This window comes from Sorghum bicolor, chromosome 4, assembly GCF_000003195.3.
Source record: "Sorghum bicolor cultivar BTx623 chromosome 4, Sorghum_bicolor_NCBIv3, whole genome shotgun sequence".
NCBI classification, from domain to species: domain Eukaryota; kingdom Viridiplantae; phylum Streptophyta; class Magnoliopsida; order Poales; family Poaceae; genus Sorghum; species Sorghum bicolor.
In genome coordinates this window covers 67,485,165-67,508,200 of record NC_012873.2, presented here as the reverse complement: position 1 = coordinate 67,508,200, position 23,036 = coordinate 67,485,165, and the positions used below count along the sequence as shown (strand labels likewise).

Below are 23,036 nucleotides of genomic sequence, written 5' to 3'. Positions count from 1 at the left end.
TAAGATTTATTGTGATAGGAAATCTTGAAAAGTTTTTGATGAGAGCGGCCCAAATCTAAAACTACCGGGCACTCAAAATCGAGGGCCTGGATTGCTTCTTCCTCTAGCCGGCAATAAACCAAACAGCGCCGTCCAGCACGCACGCGGCATGAACAAAAAAACCACACATGATTAAATGATGCCTCACACAGACTGTTCAGACACTAAGACAAGTAGATGTCATCAACATAACTGCATTTGCTATATAGCTTTCCTTTCTTTTTTCATTGCACTGTCGATTTACAGTATATAATTTACACAATCTATAATTGGGGAGAGCCTACTACATTGCCTCTACCCCTCCCTTACCACCCTTGGGTAAAAACATTGATTTCATGTTGCCCTACAAAGAATCATTTGCCCCGCTTTAAAAGATACGGCCTTTTCTATCTGTAAGGGGGGAATCCCATCCCAACCCTAACAAATACCTATATGGATTTTACAAAGCTAGCTGAAAAGAAAATATAACTAGCACATATGGGTAGAAAGGATCAAAAAAATATACAACAAATGAAGAAATGATCTGACAAGATATCTAGCAGCATGATGCTCGAGACTTCACAAGCCCTAATCCTGTAAAAACTGGAAGGCAGGGTTCTCGAGTAGCTCATCAGCCGGTTTGATATCCGTAAAGTCCTTCTCCTGCATTGAGTTGGTGATATCATCCACCGAGAACGGGATGCTGCATGAAGACCGAGATTGTCATAAATAATCATCAATGCAATATAATAATCCCACAGTTTAATGAGATGGTACTTAATGTTACCTTGAATTATCATCTAACAAGAATGAACCGCTTTCAGCACTGTTAGAATCCTCTGTCATTAGCACCCGCATGTTACTAAGAACCTGAAACATTAGATGGTCCAGTTACTTTTATTTGTTAACGAAAAAAAAGAAAGAAATCACATCTACTGTTGACTGTCGAGCAGTGAGTTCCAGCATATATCAATTCCATACAAGTAGGGAATTTTAAGTTCTATACTTTTCAACCCAACAAACAGAACTTCGACAACAAATAAGATTGCAGATATAATAGTGAAGCTCTTCAGAAAAGGAACTCACATCTGATGAAACACTTTGGGTATTATACTTGTCATCCCAGTATTGTGTACATATTCTGTACAGTTGTTGAACACTCAAGATCTACAAGCATAGATAATAGGACACGTGTTAGAAACAAGATGCCTCTATACTTGGCAAGTGAAAGAAAGTAGAGAGAGAACAATATGAGAGATTGAACATTTAAATGTATGCTTGAAGAACTAAGAATTTACCGGACATAGATCATTGACTATCTCGTCATAAGATATTCTGAACTTCTGGAATATAACCTGAAACGATATTAGAAATGTATTAATACACGAGTTTGCCTCTTAAACAGGGAACAACAGTTTAAATTAAAGATCAAACTACAGAAATTGCTGTGTTTGTCTCCTGCCCAAACTATAAATATGAAACTTTAGTACATCCAAATATAAGAACACGACTGATCCCGGAATTCTATCCAGAATCTCAGCGCGAATATATTAGAATGCATAATTTGGTAGAACTGGTCATACCAAAAATCCAACAGCCTGTCTAATATGCTTGAGCTCATCCCATGAAGATGCTGCATACTGTAACCACAAAACTTCAGTGATTAATCAATAAAATAAAATAAAGCAAGCCATGTACACAGAAAGCAGATCACCTCAGTTGTTGCCTTTGCACACCACAACTCCAACTCAGCTAGACCAGCCTTGACATACTCTCCATTGCTGAAGGAGCAGCACTCACGACGAAGCAATAGACTGCAGAGCAAAACCGCACACCATTGGCCACGCTAGTTTCCACAAACATAGAAGTCAAGAAACTGAAAGATAAGCGCACCTGTTGAATAGCTGTACATTGATGTACGAAAATATCTGGGTAAAGATTTTCTGAGCTAAAACCGGGGGCACCTGAGGATATACAAAGCAACAGTAAACACACATCCAACAGATCAGCACAAGAGAATGATACGGAAACAATGAGACACATACATGGTTATCTTGCAGTATCTTCAAGAGCTTATCCAAGCTTTCAATAATTTTCTGCCAGTGGTTGCTCTGACTCTGAGATTGACCGGATAATCGCCCAGAAACTCGCAGCATGCTAGCTTTCATTGTTCTTGGGGCCTTGTGATTAAAAGAAATCAAGGATGATAAACTATAAGTCGTTTTGGGTCACATGTTTAGAACCAAATGTTAAATATGAATTTGTCAACAGCCAGTAAACAAACTACAGAGAGGATACATTACCTGGATACATAGCGAAATCAAAGATGACAATTCCTTTTTAATATTGTCTCGGACGATTCCATATATCTTCTCCACATAAGCAGTTAGCTGCTGCTTGAAAAGCAAGGCAGGATATTTGGCCTCAACTTGGCGCACAACATCTGTTGCTTCGACATGCATGTTGGCAAAAGATGCAGAACGCAAGCCCTAGACAAATGAATTTATTACGCCATATTCCCCAACTCATTAATTCAGTTTTCAAACGGCAGAGGTCAGTAGCGTACTTGGGCCATTCTGCCAAATAATGATGTTGGCTGAGGAGGTTTCTTTCGTGAAACGCTACCAGGAGCACCAGCAGCCTTGAGACTTCTCTGCAGTAGGAACAGTAAGCTGGATGTATTGGAGAGCCAGTAAGCAAGGTTGTCATTGTCATCCTCGTTCTGCATCAAACACTGGACAAAGTGAGTCTGGCAGAAAGAACAAAATAACAAACTTGCCACTTGTAAAACTCAAAAGCACTGTAACTGGCTTCCAAAATCATAAAAGAACATAGCAGCTGCCTCCTTTAAAAACAAACATGATTAACAACAGTGAAGTGTGTCATGGCTTATCTCTTCAGTAACATGAATGTGTTAGGTTGGAGAAACAACACAGGTGATTTAGATTTAGATCTCTACATTAAGACTTCACATAATATGCCCATTTTTCACACATCTGCATTGTTCCATGCAGAGAGTAAATCTTATCTTTATCAACAAAGGCGGAAAGGGCAAAGGGATGGCTTGTTTATTTTCTTAATGGTCAATTATGGTACTTTCATGTTTCAGCACCATGACTAAAATCTCCAGTGCCAGATTACCTCGATTGCAGATCCTATTAACTGAATGAGACGGTCAAAAACGCTAGTCTTCTCTGCCTCGAATGATTTCCAATGAAGAAGACATTTGTATATGGTAATAGCAGCAACTGGCTTCCCTGCACAATATCCAAGGTTTTTCCCTACACAGTCAATGAGTGCATCCACGTTTTCCTACAAAATAAGATAACCTTCAGATAACCATGTTTACACAAGCAATTTAGGCCTTGTTTGGATGTAGTTGGATTCGTATCAATCCACACGTGTTGGGGTGGGTTGGAGTGGAACTTGAACTAAATTCCACCCCAATCCACTCCAACACATGTGGATTGAGGTGAATCCGACAACATCCAAACAAGGCATTAAACATAAAATTTTGGTGACATACAAGTTGCCTGTCAACACAAGATTTTCTCATCTTAGGATCACCATTCACATATTCCTTAATAGCAGGAGGTGCACTTTGGGGTTCCTGAAAAGTTGTAATTGAGAACAATGATTATGATCATAAATGAAATTTCAAGAGACAAAAGGTAGATATTAAGATGGAAAAACTTCAAACCTTATGCTCTTCAACCTCGTGATAGCCATTCTCCAAATTCTGAGTAAAAAAGAAAACGGAAGAATTGAGTAAAGAAAAAAAAGAATTTCAATAGTACGAACCATCATTTTCCATCAATCCATTACATGTACCTTTGGAGCAATTGGAATTGACAAATGTTCAGACATGCTCTTGACTGGCGTGCCTAGCAGCGCTTGTCTTTGGACTTTCTCCTCAGATTCCATGGTGGATATTTTCTCTTGAAGCCTGAAGCAGAATAATAAAAGAAACATGTCCAGTTTTCCGCTAAAGAATTTAAGTAAACAAAGTGTAACCTATAACATAGTTAAAAGCAGAAAATGTCAAATCTTATCATGCAGTGACTAGGAAAATAGAAAACCTTAGCATTGCCATGTTCAAGTCAACGATTTTAGTCTCAGCATCCATTGCCTGTTTGAGCCTATCCTCACTGATTTTGCTTGTTTCTTGATATTTCTTCTCAGTATCATCGATCTTCTTTTCAAGAGAACTAACCAAAGTCTGTAGCATGGCAGAAAAAGCGACAAACATAAGCATGGACAAAAACTAACAGAACTGAAAAGTAAAAGGAAATGGTGTCTCCTGGAAAACATAAAAACATTCAAATAATTCTTATGTTTGGGTCTCACCTTCAGTTTGTCATTTTCATCTCTAAGCTTATTCATTAGGTCTGTATCTATAACAGGGACCTCTTTAATGACTGGAGCTATCTCTGCAGCCTTTTTGGCTGCTTCCCTCTCCTGTACTAGTATTTCTTTTGTTTCTTTGTACTGTTGTTGCACCTCCTGCAATGCAGCTTGCAACTTTGCATTTTCTTGTGATTTAGCTTCCTCGAGATCAGCCTACAGCAAACAAGAATGCACCACATATATCATGTATCCTATAAAAGTAAATTTACAAATCTACACATTTTACTGGTATTAAGAGAATAAAACAACCCTCTAAATATCCAAATAAGTTTGGTTATTATCTCAGAAATTATGCAACAATTGTAGAAAATGATATGACCAGCAGCCTTCATGTAAGACCAGAAGGTGCGATCTCAGTGACAAAAATGCTTTGGATTGCATGTACGTGGTGAGAACTACAAATTTTACTATATAAAACTCACTCGCATGCGCTTCTCCAACTGTAGCCGCCATGTAAGCTCCTCAACTTGCTTTTCAAGTTTATTTTTGGCAGCTTGCAATGCACCAGTTTCCCGGGCAGCCTGATAAACAGTAATATGAGCAAGAAAACGGTGAGTTGAGATGAGAAATATGTATATGCTACAGAAATAGCATTGGTAGAACAAAATTGTCTGCCACCCAGTGTGCTTGAACTTACCAATTTGAGCTTACGGAGCTCCTTTCTAGCAACCTTCCCTCTCCAGGCACACTGTGTAGTAATTGCAGCTTTCTTTGTTCTTGAATAATGCAATCTTGCCAAGAATTGACGGCAGCGACTCTGGAATAGAAATATGAATATACACAAAGGTCAGGAACATTTGGCCTTAACTGGGAGATAACAAGGATCATCACCTATACTGTACATGTTACTTCATCAAGATATGTATCATGTTTTAAAGACATATTGTGGCACAATCTAATTATATAGAAAGGGTAGGTGTGCAGCCAGTCGATATCATGGTAGGTACACATTAAAACAAGGAGAATGGAAACATGTGTGTCAATTCAAATTGATGTCTTCATTACAAACAAAGCCATAGATGCAATTTTCTCATAAACAAATTTCATTTTATGTCTGATTGTAGAGAAGACAATATTAAGAAAACCAACTTTAACAAATTTTAATGGCTTCTCTGGCTTCCTACACAGGAAAAAATCGAGCCACAAATCAAGTAAGAACTTAGAACTGCTGTCTTGGATATTCAACAAGTTAACATTGTATGTTTCAGAGTGGCCATTATATCCTAAATATACCGGTATAAATTTGTCATAACTGTTATTTCCTTGTAGTAGTCCATCGCTTGTCACCTGACATGAGCACGATTGGTTTCTTTCTCATATTACCTGGATGATGATTGCAGCTCTTGTTTGTCTTCTGAAGTGGAGCTCTTTACGCGCGCACATACCGCGCAATCCTGATTGAATGGTAACTGCTGAAGCAGAAAGCTCGTTGTATGCTTTTCTGGCAGTATACATACGGTACAAAGTCTGGATCTTGAGTGAAGCAGCTTCTCTGCGGAGGTTGTGATAAACTCTTCTTGCAAGCTCACCTATAAAGAATTAAGCAAAACCACATCACAGGAGCTTCATGGGGAAAAAATAGATTGGGATAAATCGACTGGTTAATATAACAAATAGGAGAACAAAATAAGCTCACCGCGACAAACTGTCTGGATTTGTAAAGCTGCTCGTCGCAATGCAATGAAACTCTTCTGTGCCAAGAATGAACGTACTTTCCTCTGAATCATGCTAGCTGAACGCCCTAACACTTCATTTCTACGAGCATCAAGTTCAGCCATCTGACCAGCACGAAGGAATACTTTTGTCTTGCCAATCTAGATTATCATATTTGCAAAAGACATACAGCTTAGTAGTTAGTACACACATCAAAGAGTTCTCCACTGTATGCCTGAAAAGATAACAAAATACTAGGTGCCAAAACACATGTTTTATATTAAACTTTGTGGCTCTCGATGAGTTCCATCACTAGCCAACCCCAACTTACATGGATCAAAAGGCTCATAGTCATGGGTAATTGTATTTTAAATATCTTCAATATTCAATGGCAGGTCCACAAATAAATGTATAGGATTGATATTCTAAAGAAAATGACAAATGTCTGACTATCTAAGAGTCCCTTTGGAATCTTTGGTGCATATACTTTAGAATCATGCAAGGTAGTATTCACTACAGTATACAAGGGCACAAATGGTTTACCTCTAGTCCTAAATTAAGTACTTCTGAAGTTCAGGCAAACTAAAAAAGAGTTAACAAAAAATATTTTACTTCTAGTTCTACAAATAAGTACTCCCTCTGTCTGACAAGAGTGACTGGGTTTATAGAAAATATTAGCAACATTTTTATCTCCAAATAACTGTATTATGTAAATATATTCAACGATTCATCTAATGATACTAATTATGCACCATAAATATTAATATTTTATTATATATATTTGGTCAAAGTTGAAAATGTTTGACTTATCAGGAAGTGAGAATGACACTATATGGGACGGAGGGAATACTTTTGAAGTTCAGACACACTACACACAAAAAAAAATCAAATTACCTTTCTAATCATTGATGAGACTAAGTCTAATCATCAAGTATCAAAAGTCATCAAGTATCAAAAGCCACATATCAACAATGCTGAAGCCCATATGATTTACAGATGTAGAATTTAGATTTTTTAATAACATCCATTACCTGATAACCTTGAAGATCTACCTTGTCTAACAACCTCCTTACAGCACTGACCTCATCAGAACTACAACAGTCGCAACAAACCAGATTAACATTTAGGCCTACAGATAAAATTAAGGACAAAGTAAAATATGCACTTGTGATTCACCTTCCACTCAAAACATCAGGCGCAAGAATACCAAAACGGTCTATGAACTCGTAGAATGTTCTTCTGGTCGGATATCCGGCACAGCTAATCCTAATCGCCTCCATTACTCCCTGAGGCAAGCCAATAATAGTACCCCAATAATGTAAATACTAAGCTGCAAGCCAAAAGAAAAAAAATAATAGAAAATCTTACTCCGCATCTGAGTTGCTGAAGAACGTTCTGGTTCTCAAAAATTGCAGGCTTCAATAAATTATTGGGTTTTACACAACGGATGTAGTGTGGCTCAGTTGAACTCAGAGTTTCCAACAGAGATTGCAATTGTTGCTGCGTTTATGTCATGAGCAAGAAAAATATTAAGACTTGATCTCAACTGACATCACATTGAAGCACTAAGAGGAAGCCATTTATTCACCTTGAACCTAGAACCAATGGATGAAAACTTTGAAGATTTTGAGGAATCCTCAGACAGAAGAGGGAAAAGGCCTGAAACGAATGCACATTTTGAAGCACTCAACAGAGCCTGATGCTCAGCAACAACATAATCTTTGTTCTTGTCCAGAAATAATTCCGTTTGATAGGTGACCTACACAAAACCGTGCTTTAACATCAGGGTTGGTACTGTGAATGCTGTGAACAAAAAAAATGCAAAAGCAAACCATACTTACATCTCCTGCATAATGGCATATGGTAAAGTCTGACCGAGATAATTTTGGCTTAGCAAAGCGCTTGTGATTTTTGAAAGTTTGATACAATTTCTGAGCAAATGTCTCATGTGTCGATCTTGGCAACATACTGTAACACAATTGCAAATGCAGACAGGTTAAAATTTATTAGATAGATTAAAGTCCTAAACAGTTGCAAAAAGGCAACTAATAAAGGGAATATCATCAACGTCCATACCAAGCTTCATCTAGAAGGGAAATAATTCCACCAGGTTTCTGCAAAGGAAGAATCAAGTACTTAGGTGAAACAAAAAAAAAAACAGCAAAACAACATGACCAATAAGTTTAAGTACACTGTGCATCACATTAATTAGCATAGATGTCTATCTTGAATTGGAACTTAAGGATCAAAGCAGCATCGGTAATGTTTGCTTGCTAGCATACAGTCATTTACTGGTTTGTCTTCTATAGCATATACACTCTCATCTGAGCATTTGATGATGCAGTTGGATGAAACCATCCGCAGAGAACATGCAATATTTTTAACAATGTGATGCAGGATGTGAACTGAGTGTCACTAGTTCACCAAATTAATGCTATTTTGATTTCATAAAAAATTTAAAAGTATAAAATAAATATCAAACAACTATTCAAAACACCATAGAAATCAAAGAGAACTACCTTCTCAATGAGATCAAGAACGTCCTGGTTATCAATGAACTCAATGTAACTCCAATTAATTTCTTCTTTGGTGTACTCTTCCTGTTCCATCTTAAACACATGCTGCAGGAAGCAGAAATACAAAGTTAAAATCTACTTCAGAAACCACAAAGAAATGAAACAATGAGTAATTGCACCAGCTAAGACGGCTCCACAAACTTACCTGATTGAAGTGTTGCTGGAGCTTTTCATTTGTCAGGTTGATACAAAACTGCTCAAAACTGTAAAATGCATGTGAGATTATGAGCACTGCAAATAATCCTTAAGTAAAGAAGTAATAAGAAAAAGGGATAAATGTGTTTGTTGTGTATGCGTTAGGGTGGGGTACTAAATATTTTTATATATTATGAGTAAAATGTAAAGGCCTTAGTCAATTTGCTGATCAGATTGAAACTTAGGGAAAGAAACCTTAGACATTGTAGTCAAGTCTCCAGAACAGACATACATGTACCAGCAGAACTGTTTATACTGACTGTTCAACTAATAACAAACCAAAGTTGTCACAGCAAATCCATGGACATACAAACAGTAAGTTCACACCAATCATCACTAAAAAGGGGGAATACCCAGCATTCCACATGTGTCACTTCTGAAAGACTTTCATTCTATCCAAGATTTCACATTTAAAAAAAGCTAGCAGCTTATAATGTTAAAGAAAAGGTCCAGGAAGAATGTAAAGACGCTAGGAGCTATTGTGGGAACTTCCATAGTTCCGTAAGCACATTAAGTTACTTCTTCAGAACATGAGATATACGTATTTAAGCCTGCTGTCAAAGAAGACTATAGACTTCATCAAAGATAAATTGCGCCCAGCTTCAGCATTTCCCAACTAGCTGGCCAGCCTATTGCCAGTAAAACACTCAGCATGCAACCAATCACCAAAGCGTACCAATTAAGCACCTGTTTGTCTTGAAGCTTTCAAACCCATAGATATCCAGCACTCCAATTAAGCATTTCGAGTTGGGGTCTTGGCCAATAGAGTTGTTGATTTTATTCACAAGCCTAAGATCAAAGGTCATTTGCCATAACAGTGTCAGTGGAAACATATGAAAATAGCCATGAAGCTCCTTTTGAACAAGAACAGCAGACAGGCAGTGCAAAATGTTGAAAGACTCACCAATCAAACAACCGTGAGTACACAGTCTTAGCAAGTGCATCTCTACTTCCCTTGGCAGCTTCAGGATCCAAAGTTTTCACTATATTCTCATCGCGAGTCACAATAATGCGCTGACACAACGAATCTTTTAAAGCTTTCTCATCGCACCTACAGTACCAAATTTGGAGCTCTTGTCAACCAGCATAACCATGTAGGAGTTTCTAAAATCTTAGAACTAGAAAAGAACATACATGAATAGCTCAGCAGCTGTCCTCAAATGAAAAAGAGATTTTTCATCTTTAGGTTTTGATGAATCACCATCATCCCCTTCTGCAAACTCGACATTCCCCAAGTGGAGAATAGCAGCAACAACCCGAAAGATCGCTTCCTAGATGAAACACAACCATGTGGTCAAGGGCAAGCTCCAGCTGATTTTTAAAGGAAAAAAGTACCACCAGTCATTAATCAAATGTGTACCTGTTCTTCAGAACTGATTCCGATAATGTCCATAGCCTTCCTAGTTTCAAGGTACTCTTTAGATTCATCTAGGCCTTCAAGCTTAATGCAGTTGGACTGATTAAGGTAGTGAAATGTGCTGGGATCTCCGAGTTTGTATCTCTCACGCTCCTGATAGATGAAAACTGTAACATTTAACCACAATCTTCTTGCTAATGGGAAATATGATATTTAAATTTTAAATGGAAAAAACAGGTCTGGTATATTATTGTTACACTACAGGTAAGGCATGAAGCAGAATATGATTACAGGGTGTACAGTTAATGTAAATAAGTCTGATTGGAAAAGCGCATGGGCAGGGAAGGGACAGTACCTCAGGAGGGGCAGCACATATCATGTAGAAACAATGGTAGTTTCTCTCTGGGTCAGATATTTGACAGACACGGGATCTCTCAAGAAGATAGGTTCTTACGGCAGCTCCTGATATTTTCCCTTTCTGATCAAACTGGATCTCAACAAATTTACCGAAACGACTGTAATAGCATCAACAGTGCTGGTTAAGTGGCAAAAAACACTGCCTACAATAATAACAAAGATGGTTGTGTAGAGAAATGCCTCTTACCTTGAATTATTGTTCCTGACAGTCTTTGCATTTCCAAATGCTTCAAGAACAGGATTGGACTGTGATAGGAATATAATATGTGTTATTCAGTCAAACAAGAACATAATGGTCATGGGGATACTTTTTCAGAACTAGGCGTCTACGAAATTATCACCTGAAGGACTTGCTTCTCCACAGTTCGCCCTTCGGAAGCCGCCTTCCCACCCATGTAAGCAAGATAGCGCATGATCATCTTGGTGCTTTCCGTTTTACCAGCACCACTTTCTCCACTAACAAGGATCGACTGACTAATTCCTTCATTGCGCATCAATCTGCAACAGTAAAGTAATTAAAGATATTCTCCTCTCAGTCGAACTCAAAAGGCAAAAATGGAGATAATGACACTGAATTTCTTTTATGGAGAGTATATTGTTGATCTATATAGAAGTATATACCATGCAGAAACTATCAACATATACCACAACGAACCTACCTATATGCAACATCTGCAACAGCAAAAGGATGAGGGCTTAATTCACCAAATTCTGCCCCTTTATATTGCTGCATCATCTGAGTGTCGTACAGATGGGGCAGTCTTCGGAAAGGATTTACAGCAATCAAGATATTCCCAGTATATGTCTGGTTTAATAATGAATAAGTTAGAACGTATCAGAAAAACGCGTGGCCAGCTCAGTTAACAAGTAGCTGTGGAAAATATATGGAAACATATAGTTAGGCTATACGGTTATTCTAATAACTTACATAAATTTCATTCATATCATATCTAGATTTCAAATTCTGAAGAACCCCAGGTTCATGCAGATAGGCAAGCTTCGTCATGTCATCGACTCCACATGGCGCTTCCTCGGGATCCTTAGCGTGGACATTAGATGCTTTTGCCGTAACCTGAACAAAGGGCCAGGGGTCTCAACTCAGTGTGCATGTCATTTGTAACTTAAGTGTCTTGCCTATTATAGAAGGTTGCCTTTTACAAGCCTAGCACTAACCCGAAACTTGCCAAAAAGCAACATACCGTCTTTTCATTGGAACACTTGACTGTAACCGTGTCCCCATTGGCTTTTACAACCTCCCCATCAATCCAAGCGACATCGCGGTCCTCGACCCAAACTTGGGATCCCACCGCAATGGAAGCTTGCGCCGCCTGCAGGAAACACAGATTGACATTAAAGGATAGCCGCACGTGTACTCTATGGGAAGAAAGACAAAACATAAAATGCTGAGGGCTGATGCATCTGGATGCCCCCGTAGCGGCTAAATATGGCAACCATAGGCACTAGGTTGAGTCCACCGCCCATTCGGTGGTGTGAAGTATAGCAGTGTCCTGGGAACGCCGATCAGGAACGTGTAGCAAAGCACCAGTCAACGCCCGTGGCACTAGAGTTCGCCGGAAATGGCGCCCTCATTTCTCAACGCTGTCCAGATCTCCATGAGAACGCTTGGAGCGGGGAATGGGTCTCCATTAGCACTCCAGATTTTTTATTGTAAAAGGATAAACCGCCGTCAGCGGGCTGCCGGTTTAGGGTAAACACACACGGTGAGACAATGTGTGCGTGCACGTGCACGGACGCCGCAAGCTGCTCCGGATCTCACGCGCGAACCAGCGCCTGAACCGAGCACCAGCACGCGGCGAGCAAATCCGCGGCAAGCCGGGAGGGGCAGAGATTCCGAGGCGCGGCGGCCCGGAGCAAAGCGAAAAGGCAGGGAATCCGAGCGAGCGAAGGGCGGGCGTCCTTACCATCACAGCAGAACAGCCCAAGCCCGGGCGGATCTCGGCTCCACGGCGGTCCGGCAGGGGAAGGAGGCGGCGACGGCGACGGCTGCTGCGCCGGAGAGGCTTCCCTCCTCCGAGGTGGCGGCGCGACGAATTCGGGTCGGCGGACGGCGTCCGGCGGCGACGAGGAGGGGGGCGCGCCCGTGTGTTTGTTCCACGATGGTTTGGTTTCCTTCCTCTCTGGCGGAGCGGAGGTAGTAGGAAAGGGAAGGGAACGCAGCTGGAGTAGAAGGAGACGCTTTTTTTTTCCTCGTCTGTGTCTCCTTTTGCTTCCTCCGCTCTTCGTTTACTTCCTCGCTACTGCGCCGTTTCGCCCGGGTCTTTTGGGTTTAACCTTTTCTCCATTCTGGTTTCTTTGCGGGTTTGGGTTTTCTTCTCCAGCCTCCAAATGGGTTTTTTTTGACCGGAGAGATTAGAGATGCATGGAGATGGGACTCCTTTCTAGATGAAAAATAAGATAATGTTATTTTTTCTAGAATGTGTCTCCAGCGTAGGTGACTGGTGGTTAGTCGTCTCCAACCTCGCGTCCCAACTCCACTTGTCTTGCTGGCAGCGGTATGTTCTTTCTCCTCACGCGCCCACCCTTGCCCACTCGCGGTTGCATCCTCCTCTTTGTCCTTGCCATCGTGGGGGTAGCCGTTGCCCACCGCTCCGCAATGGCACGCTAGTTACAGAGCTCTAGAGAAACCCTAGCTGGTGACCGCCTTCTTGCCTTATCTCCTCTTCTTTCCATGGCAGGCTTCGCCCATGCACGCCCCCATCCCAACGAGGACCGGTTGCCTCTGTCGCTGTCAGAACCCTAAACCGCCCTCTAGCCATCACCACCACTTGGCTAGCCTGTCTCCTCTCGAACCCTCTTCTAAGCTCCACGAAGTTAAAGAAGAATGGGTTGCGGTCGTGCGGGCCCTCGAAACCCTAACATCGGCGAGGTCTCTATCTCCGTTCTCGTCGTCGTCTCCTTCCTTTTCGGCGGGGCGCAGGGGCAGGCGCGTTGACTGACAGATGAACAAAAATGCAGTCGCCTGTGTTTGAGTAAATATAGGCATTTGATGACAAGGCCCTGTTTGGTATAACTATTGAGGGGTTTGGCTCCTCCTCCCAATAACCATTTTGGCAGTATTGATTATTGTAGTGCGGAATAAGCTATGTAAAAAAAGAAAATGTCATAGCCACAATTTCTAGCAGCACCGACTCTAAGTAGAGCTTGTGAGAGCTACAACAAACATTCCCTTAATGATGGTTTATCTTTTAGGCTCGAGTGTCCTAACAAAGTTAGTATAAGAATTGTCAAAATCTTAAAGGGTTGCGTGCTACTGTTTTAAGAAAAGACTTAAGGTATAGGACTATCAATTAAGACAAAAGGTAAAAAAGGTGGAGGATCCAATGGCGGCTAAGTTAGAAACCCATGCTAAATGGAATGCTAGGATGGCGATTAAGGAACGACACATGAAGTGTTATAAACAAGCTAAGTTTTTAAGATAGTTGTGTGAGATGATTAACATAGTTGTAACGTACATCCATGTGAAAAGTAGCATTGCTTTTCTAGTATAATATATTGTTGTTTTACATGACATTTAATTATTTTTATCTTACTCTATCACATTATCTCATACCTAGTATGGTGATATTATTAGTAGGGATGTAAATGGATTGGATCGGACGGACATCATCAATATTACATTTGTTTTCATATTTCTATTTGATTTGGATTCGAATACAGACAATACCAACTATGTCAAATAGGATAGTTATGGATATTGAGATCATAAATTTGAGTATCCGGATATGGATGTGGTATCAGATTTTCAATATCTGAACTCAGGTATAGATAAATTTGAATTCCTCTAAACGGATTCAGTCTCGAATACGGTCAAAAAATATTCGTACCATTTGCACTAATTATTAGATAACTTTATATTATCGCGTTCTTTATTATAATGGAGGAAAATGTTTTTTCTTCTATAAACAATAGCACAAAACTTTTGGATCATCGATTCCATAATTTAAGGATATATGCTTACCAGTTTGCTTCTTTATGAGAATTCCCGCATTAGGTTAATTGACGATCACAAAGTCCCTAAGAGCAACAACTAGGGAAGTTAGGCCATCTCAGCTCACACTCAGCGCCTCCCTCTGTGTTGTTGTTCAGTGGCGATTTCTCCTTTGTAGCATTCAACTCTTGCTACTCGCGTCGAACTAGGCCACTTAGACCTACCCATATGTTCACACTATCGAAAATATATTATTAATATAACTTTATATAGAGCAGCATTAATAGCGAAGTCATCTGTATAAGAACCTCTTCTTCTATCTTTGCTTCTCGACTCCATATCCCACCCAATGTTCCTCGTACTATGATATTAATATAATTTGTAAAGACTATAGTCGTATACAACCAAGTCCATATTTGACTGGAGACGGAAATTAGATCGAAGATGGATTAGATTGGCCCTAGTTGCTGTTGTTGAGATTTGGAAAAATTAGAGGTGCAGGAGATAGATAGCGCGGCGATACCGGCAGCACGTGCGCACGTGGTATGATGTGTGTTTGTTTGTGTGGTGTGCTAGAACTAGAAGAAGCAGCAGAAGCAGAAGGACGAGAAAGAAGGAAGGGTACATGGTTCACCGGACCGGACCCGGCAAAGCCCCGGATCCGACATGACATGATGACCCTCCCTGTCCCCGGTGCGGTGATAAGCATTTGAGCGTCCTACGTGGTGCCGGCTCATTGGTCCTGCCGCAAACGGAAAAAACAGGCCGGGCGCCCCGGAGGTGGGTTTTGGCTGACCTCGCTGCTGTGGGCCCCGCGGTGTCGGTGAGGCGGTGGTGCTTAAAAAACTGGAGGTGGGCCGTTGGTGATGCCGTCGCCGCGCTCGTGATTCCGGGGCGTCGATCGCCTCGCCACCGGGGTCCGGGGAAGGGGAAATGATGGATCGATCGCCAGCCACACACACAACACGGTTTCACAGCTCATTCTTGGAGCTGGACTGCTGGAGGGTAGGGTGCGACCGCTGCAGCGAGGGTATTTCCGGGATTCCAGTGGGGAAGAGGACGCCTGGTCTGGTGTGGTCGGTGGCAGGCAGCAGAAGCGGTCGGCGACGCGACGCAACGCAACGGTGCTCCCGAACTGAAGGCGTGGGTGGGGTGTGGCTCCCACGTCGATCGATCTCACCATCTTTTGTTGGCTCCAAACGAACAAACCAACGGAGGGGCCCCCGTGACCGTGACCGTGACATTGGAAATAATGGAAACGGAAACGGCCATTTCAATTCACCGATCGATCGAGTATATACTCTACCTTACCTAGTATGTACTACTACTGGAATTGACATGTGGTCGGTGGGCCTTGATCATCATCATCATATATTATTAGTTGTACACGCTACTCCTTGCTTAGTCCACAAGTATATCATCCATCGCCCCTAGCTAGATAGCTGCTGTGACTCGGGGCATTAACTTAACTAACGTTCTAACCGCTATATATTCCAGCTATAACTAACTCAGCGCGTGACTCGGCTAACTATTCAGTCGTACGTACTTCCATATGGGAGTTGTTTGGGTATGATTTCGGCTACCTACTGCATTCTTTTTATTTTAGGGTCTGTTTAGATTGGGGATGAAAATTTTTTGGGTGTCACATCGAATGTGTCGGAAGGATGTCGGGAGGGTTTTTTAGAAACCAATAAAAAAATAAATTACATAACTCGTCAGGAAACTGCAAGACAAATTTATTAAGCATAATTAATCTGTCATTAGCATATGTAGGTTACTGTAGCACTTAAGGCTAACCATGGAGTAACTAGGCTTAAAAGATTCGTCTCGCGATTCTCAACTTAACTGTGTAATTAGTTTATTTTTTTATCTACATTTCATGTTCTATGCATGTGTCCAAAGATTCGATGGGATGGATGAAAAATTTTTAGGTGGGGAACTAAACAGGGCCTTAGAAATGGGAGACGATAGATAGTCTGTCAACACTCAACAGTGGAGCTGTACTCACTGGCATGAGAAACGGTTCAACTGTGTTGGAAGAGGGGAATGAACTTCATGACATGACCAACGTATACTCCCTCCGTATATAGGATTGAGATGTCGTTCAGTATAGTGACATAGTTTCCAAAACACAATTTTGATCTTTCATTTTTATAAAAAATATTTATAAACAAAATATATGTATACTTTTATAAAAGTATTTTTCAAGACAAATCTATTCGTATAATTTTCACATTTGCAGACTCAACCATTTAAAAGTTATTGATGATTTATATTCCAATGTTTCACCCAAACCTTTTTCTAAAACGATACTCCCTCCATCCCAAATTGTAAGTCATTCCAAGAATCTTGGAGAGTCAAACTTTTCTAAGTTTGACCAAATTTATATTATAAAATAATTATTATTATGGTACTAACTAAGTATCATTAGATTCTTTCTTAATTATATTTTCATAGTATACTCATTTTACGTTACAAATTTTAGTATTTTTCTCTATAATTTTGGTCAAACGTGAAAATGCTTTGACTCTCCAAGATTCTTGGAATGACTTACAATTTTGAATGGAGGGAGTATCTAAATTCTATGCGGAGGGAGTATATATTGATCAAAGGAGCACCATCGAGGCAGCCACTCTCTTATCTTCTTCCTGTAATATGGCCCTGTTTAGAGTGTGGGAAAAAATTCCTATTCCTTTGTTTTTCCTGTAAAATCAAACTGATTCTTGTAAAATTTCTTCACTATTCAGTAAAATTCCTGAGTTCCAAACAAGCCTTTCAATGTTGTACTCCCGTTGTTATCAATGGGAATGAGGAGGTTCCTAGCTTCAAAACAAAAAAAAAAGAAAAGAAATCGAGGCAGCCACTTCCTTGAGCTCACGATTTCAGCTACTCTGTCTATACTCCTACATGATTTCACGCCTAACAAAATGTGCATGGGTGCGCCGGCCGGCATTCGCGGAGAACATATATTTCCACGACGAGATGATGCATGAAAACCTCCTCCTTTTAATTGCATGCTCATCAAGAAGAGTGGTGTCATACCTGCCACACGCTTAATTTGTGTGGTAGGCATCCATCACTTCAACTCCTCTCCTCTTTGTTTAAGCACCAGCTCAGAGTGCTGTGACGAGATCTAAGGACCAAACTGCCACTAATGTCAATCCAAGTTATGGCCAACAGTACGGCCATTCATTCATTCGTCCATGTAAAAGTTCCCATTAAATATGTCTCAGTTTAAATCACTTTATATCCTATAATACTTAAATGACCCATGTGTATCCATAAATTAATTCCAATTAAAAAGTTTCTTCTTAGATTTGATTTCTTTTTAACAAACTCTATCAAATCTAAGCATATATACCTCCCATATACAATGCATTATATTTTAGTACAAAATTTAGAAGACATAATTTTGTTCCATGATAGAGGGAGTAGTACTTACCAAAGGATGCAAGTGTCAACTCTATACAAAACAACAATATCAATATTTTGTACCAAATAAGTATCATTGTATTTGTTAAGCAATACATTTTCATAATATACAAATTCATCCTAACATCCAAGGGTACCGAAGGCTCAAGATTTGTCTCAAATTATAAGATATTTGGATTGCTCAACCCCATTCATGCATACCTTTCTCTCGAATCCCATCCATGTATATCTTTTAAATAACATCTTGCGCATAAAGACTCCTACTGTTTATAGTTATCAACCGAAATCTATAGCATGCATTCATGTCTATTTAAACTACATGTTATACTCTAGGAGATTAAGAAATTTAACAACCAAACTAACTAATTAGTGAGGGAATAAGTTAGTATTTTGTCATACTCCTTATTTGTTTCTAAAATTACTTGGGTATCTTGTATATTCCAGATGGAGGGAGTACAATGCCATAAATATTGAAGTATAGAATTAGTCACATCATTTTCTAGTGAGGTAGTTTTTTTCTTAATAACTCAACACAAGAGCAGCTAAGCTAGTTTTTCTTTAAAAAAACTTCGGTTATATGGGCTAACATATCTATTCTAACTACCTACTCTGTATTTGTTCTCAACTTATCGCTTAAGAAGCATCGACCACAAAAAAAATATTGACCACCGGATCTTCTCATGCAATTGTTTAACATTGGCCTTGTTTAGTTCACCCCAAAAATAAAAAACTTTTTTCAAGATTCTTCGTCACATCGAATCTTGCGGCACATGCATGGAGCATTAAATATAGATAAAAACAAAAACTAATTGCACAGTTTGTCTGTAAATCGCGAGACAAATCTTTTAAGTCTAGTTACTCCATGATTGGACAATGTTTATCAAATAAAAATGAAAGTGCTACAGTGTCAAAATTCAAAAACTTTTCGAATCTAAACAAGGCCTTTGCCTTGTGTCCCACTAGTGTGACCCAGGTCCCAGAGTCGGTATCTTTCCTCTTCCAAACGTCAGCACACACACTTGCTTAGTGTAGTGAGCACCTTCAAGAGACTGGCCGGCCGGATGACAAATGTTGATTTTCAGGAAACAGCCAATAATATAAACTCACTAATAACAAGGGAAACATCACAGAAAATGTAAAAAAAAAAAAGACACAGTCAGTCGAAGGCACTCTAGATACAAGTATCATCTGAGAATACCATTGTCCATTAGTACCATCACATAATGCAAGAATAGTGGTAGTAGGCGTTGCTGCCGCTCATCAACTGGCATATATTCTATCTCTGGGCACCGTAAATAAAAGTGGTATAAAAATGCATAGCCAAGACGTGCAGTGCAACCCCAAAAGACTTGGATTCGTACCACTCAACAGAAATTTTGTTCACTGCCTGGCGCTGTGTGCTCTTTCAAGGAAAGCAAAAGTGAGGAGTTTTGCATCTCAAGTTGGATACATGGCGTTAAAGATAGGATACTTTCTGAACCGATAAGCTATGGCTGAAGACGCCACAATTGCAAGTAAATTCAAGTGATGAAAAGCGAGCTCAAAAGTGAGTGCAGAACCACTAGTGTATAGACTTTAGTCCTTGTATATGGACATATACGGCACTACTGGGAAAGATCGTACCGTCAAGGATATATGGATTTAGGTCGAGCCAATTTTTTTTTTTAAAAAAAATAGTTGAATTTATAGGAAATATTATTAATATTTACAACTCTGAGTAAGTATTTTAGAAAAACCTAATATAATCAAATTAATAAAACTTATTCAGTATTAGTGTTTAATTAAATAAAAATTTGACTTTTCAGTAGCCAGAACTGTATTTGTCTTTACGGCTGGAGTACTACTGGTGCAGAAGAGAACGGAAAAATATATCTCCCTCTTCTTCTTTTTTCTTCTTTTTACATACAAAAGAGACGAAGGCAGGATGAGCATTGGGAGAAGAGAAGGGTCAAAGCCTCCCATGAATGGCTTAGTCCCTCCCTTCCCTTCTCCCTCTACAGGATCTGCCTGCCGAAGGATCCAAAGATAAACAGAGTTGGCACACGAACGCACCAAGCCAAGAAGCATGGCATCAAACCGCCATGCGGCTTGCCTTTTGTCCGAAGGCATCACGATTGGAAATGATTAATATAATTGTACTAAATGATGACGAGGCTCTGCATGCAATTGTGTAGGCTTGCATTGGTTTCCCTTGATTTGCATGTGTCGCCGTTAATGATCATCAGTCTCCGGGGTCCGGCACAATGCAAGTGCGCCGTACAACCTTTATAAAAAAAGTTAATGTCAGTGTAGATCCAGTGCAGTAACTACTTCCTTTTTTTTACATGTCCTATTATGTTTTATGTTTATCCTAAGTCGTCAAACAATTTCAATTATAGCAAACCAATTTTAAAAAATCATATAGTTTCCCAAGTTGTAAATTATATATATAATAAGAATATATTTTTGACAATAAACTTAAAACCATAAATCTTATGTTGTTAACAAATATAAATTTTAAAAAATAATGGTCAAGGATATATAATATTTAATTTAGAACAAAGATAGTGCAATATGTAAAAAATAGAGGGACCTTGCACAACGTTATCTACCTCTTGCTATTTTTTCTTTTCTTGGTCGATGGTCACATGTAGAATAGTATAGGAATCAAGACCCACCGAATAGTATGAACGTAATAGATTGAAGAACTTCAAATACGATAAGTTTGAAATGGTTCGTTCTATGACTAGCTCTCACATGCGTGCCAATATCTTTGGAAGATTATTTATCTATATAGGGACTTTTATTCCCATATATACAGGGGCAGACCTACCATCAAGTCTAGTTGCTTCTTTTTTCCTCCTCTCCCGCCTCTCTGTCTCTTTTTATCTTCTCCTCACTTCTTCCTCTCTAACATTTTAGCACAAGAGCGCCTACAAACTGGGTTAACAAAAAAGGGCTCAGGATCCGCCATCGTTTTCCAATCACTACAACTAAAAATTATGAAAAGGACATATCTACCACACACATGGTGAAACCACAACTCTCATTCCTTTTAGCCATGATAGACTATCCCATCAACCTAGGCCCCACTCACTCATGCATGCAAAATTGTTTTGGCGAATTTAAAAAAGTCATAACTTTTAAACCGAAGATATAAATTAAATTCCGATTGCACCATTAAATTTCTCATAACAAATCCTTCAAAACAAGATCACACATGGATATATTTAGATAAAATTTTATTAATTAATATTTATCTCTACAACTAAAAATAATGGAGAGGACTGTGGGGGGTAGACCCCTATACCCTTACGGCTAGACTTGGGCCAGCAGGCTTGGCCCATTACGAGACGAGTTCAAGGCTTGATCCGACAGCCTGGAGTTTCGCGCAAGGAAGCAAGATGTGGAGATCAAGCAGGATTCTAGTCGGTTAGAATAGGAATTGATATCGAACTATCTATGACAATTGTAACCGACTAGGATTAGTTTCCAGATCTGTAACCCTGCCCTTCAGACTATATAAGGAGAGGCAAGGGACCCCCCTAGGACATACGATTCTCTCAACACAAATCAATACAACCAGACGCAGGACGTAGGTATTACGCCAACTCGGCGGCCGAACCTGGATAAAAAGCTTGTCCGAGTCTTGCGTCACCATCGAGTTCGTAGTTTGCGCACCGTCTACCGATAAACTACTACCGTGGGTATACCCCAAGGTAGACTGCCGACCAGCTTTCGTCGACAGTGGCGCGCCAGGTAGGGGGTATGCGTACAGCTCTCCCGACGAACGAGATGGTCATCATCCCCGACTTCGTGGCCATGGCGGGCTACTTCACGTTCACCGTCAGCTTCAACAGCTTCACCGCCACGACCACGGAGGAGGTGTAGATTCGATCTGCACCAACCACTTCTTCATCGACGTCGGCGGCGGCTTCAACCACGCTGGCTACGACTCCAACTACTCCAGCAACGTCTCCGACCACGCCGACAACGCGTCACCCGCTTCTTTGCTACAAAGGGAGGCAGATCGACGACACCGACCTGCTCAGGCTATCGACCAAGTTGTTTGGCCTACTTGCTCTGACCACGAGTCGCAATAATAATCGTCGCGAAGAACGGCGCTACGACAGCCGCGACCACCATCACGACAACAAGTCAAGCAACTCTCCCGACCAGACTTTCGTCCAAAGATAAGTACAATTCTAATATTTTATTTATTTTTGGCATAATATTTTTAATATTATTATTCTTCAAAACAACTTTTTTAGCCGACTAGTTTTTTCTCCTACACGAGCTTTCCAGAGCCGGTACTGTCTCCGACTCCTCCCTACACGTGCACGAGATCCGCCCTCTGCGTTCCGGGTGGTCGGCAGTAGCTCTCTGACGTGGCTGACAATCCTACGCGTGCCTAGGTTCCGCACCTCATGCTGATTGTTGGCTAGACCAGAGCTGGTACAAGCTCTAGGATGAATTAACTACTCGTGCTAATTTTATAACAAAAAATCTAAAACTTATCTTAGTACTGATTTTTTATCTAAAGGTTATTTATACACCATGTACTACCAATTCTTTATATTTATTTTTCAGGAGTTTGGCCCAGTCGACAAGCTACGTTTGGAGACTCGTCGACTATTCCCTACGCTGTGCCCGGGGACTGCTCCGACCACCGAGCACGTTTACGTTCCCAACCACGCTCGGGGACTTGTCGACTACTCTCTATGCTGTGCTCGAAGACTGTGCCGACCACCGAGCACGTTTACGTTCCCAACCACGCTCGGGGACTTGTCCACCGGTCCCTACGCCGTGCTCGGGGACTGTGCCGACCACCGAGCACTATACGCTCGGGGACTGTTCGACCAGCTCACCAATTTGAGAGTTTTAGAACTGTACCGACCACCGAGCACTATACGCTCGGGGACTGGTCGACCAGCCCACCAATTTGAGAATTCGGCGACTGTACCGACCACCGAGCGTTATATGCTCGGGGACTGGTCGATTAGTCTATTCAATTGCAGTCAGACTGGTAAATTCAACTTTTTAGACCTTGCTA

The 23,036-nt window shown here is 40.5% G+C and overlaps 1 protein-coding gene across 1 annotated transcript; it reads right to left on the bottom strand.

Annotated features, from left to right (window-relative positions):
* LOC8056444 (myosin-6) lies at positions 218–12,874 on the bottom strand. The gene is made up of 39 exons (XM_021459061.1): positions 12,546–12,874; positions 11,823–11,951; positions 11,552–11,695; positions 11,283–11,428; positions 10,965–11,121; positions 10,811–10,869; positions 10,562–10,721; positions 10,210–10,359; positions 9,984–10,120; positions 9,754–9,900; positions 9,537–9,638; positions 8,800–8,857; positions 8,598–8,699; positions 8,155–8,192; positions 7,920–8,046; positions 7,667–7,837; positions 7,447–7,578; positions 7,255–7,364; positions 7,110–7,170; positions 6,062–6,239; positions 5,749–5,954; positions 5,063–5,182; positions 4,848–4,946; positions 4,366–4,578; positions 4,098–4,237; positions 3,850–3,964; positions 3,719–3,757; positions 3,545–3,628; positions 3,160–3,330; positions 2,585–2,740; positions 2,322–2,507; positions 2,064–2,198; positions 1,912–1,982; positions 1,733–1,832; positions 1,602–1,658; positions 1,317–1,373; positions 1,105–1,185; positions 806–888; positions 218–721 (listed from the first exon to the last, which is right to left on the bottom strand). The coding sequence occupies exons 1-39, from the start codon at positions 12,546–12,548 to the stop codon at positions 607–609; spliced, it is 4,539 nt and encodes a 1,512-aa protein (XP_021314736.1). The 5' UTR covers positions 12,549–12,874; the 3' UTR covers positions 218–606.

Excerpts from the sequence above, each read along its gene's own strand:
- LOC8056444 (XM_021459061.1), bottom strand. Across the intron at positions 11,696-11,822 it reads AGTGTTCCAATGAAAAGACG|GTTACGGCAAAAGCATCTAA; the intron begins GTATGTTGCTTT and ends CCCTTTGTTCAG. Across the intron at positions 1,983-2,063 it reads AGATACTGCAAGATAACCAT|GTGCCCCCGGTTTTAGCTCA; the intron begins GTATGTGTCTCA and ends GTATATCCTCAG.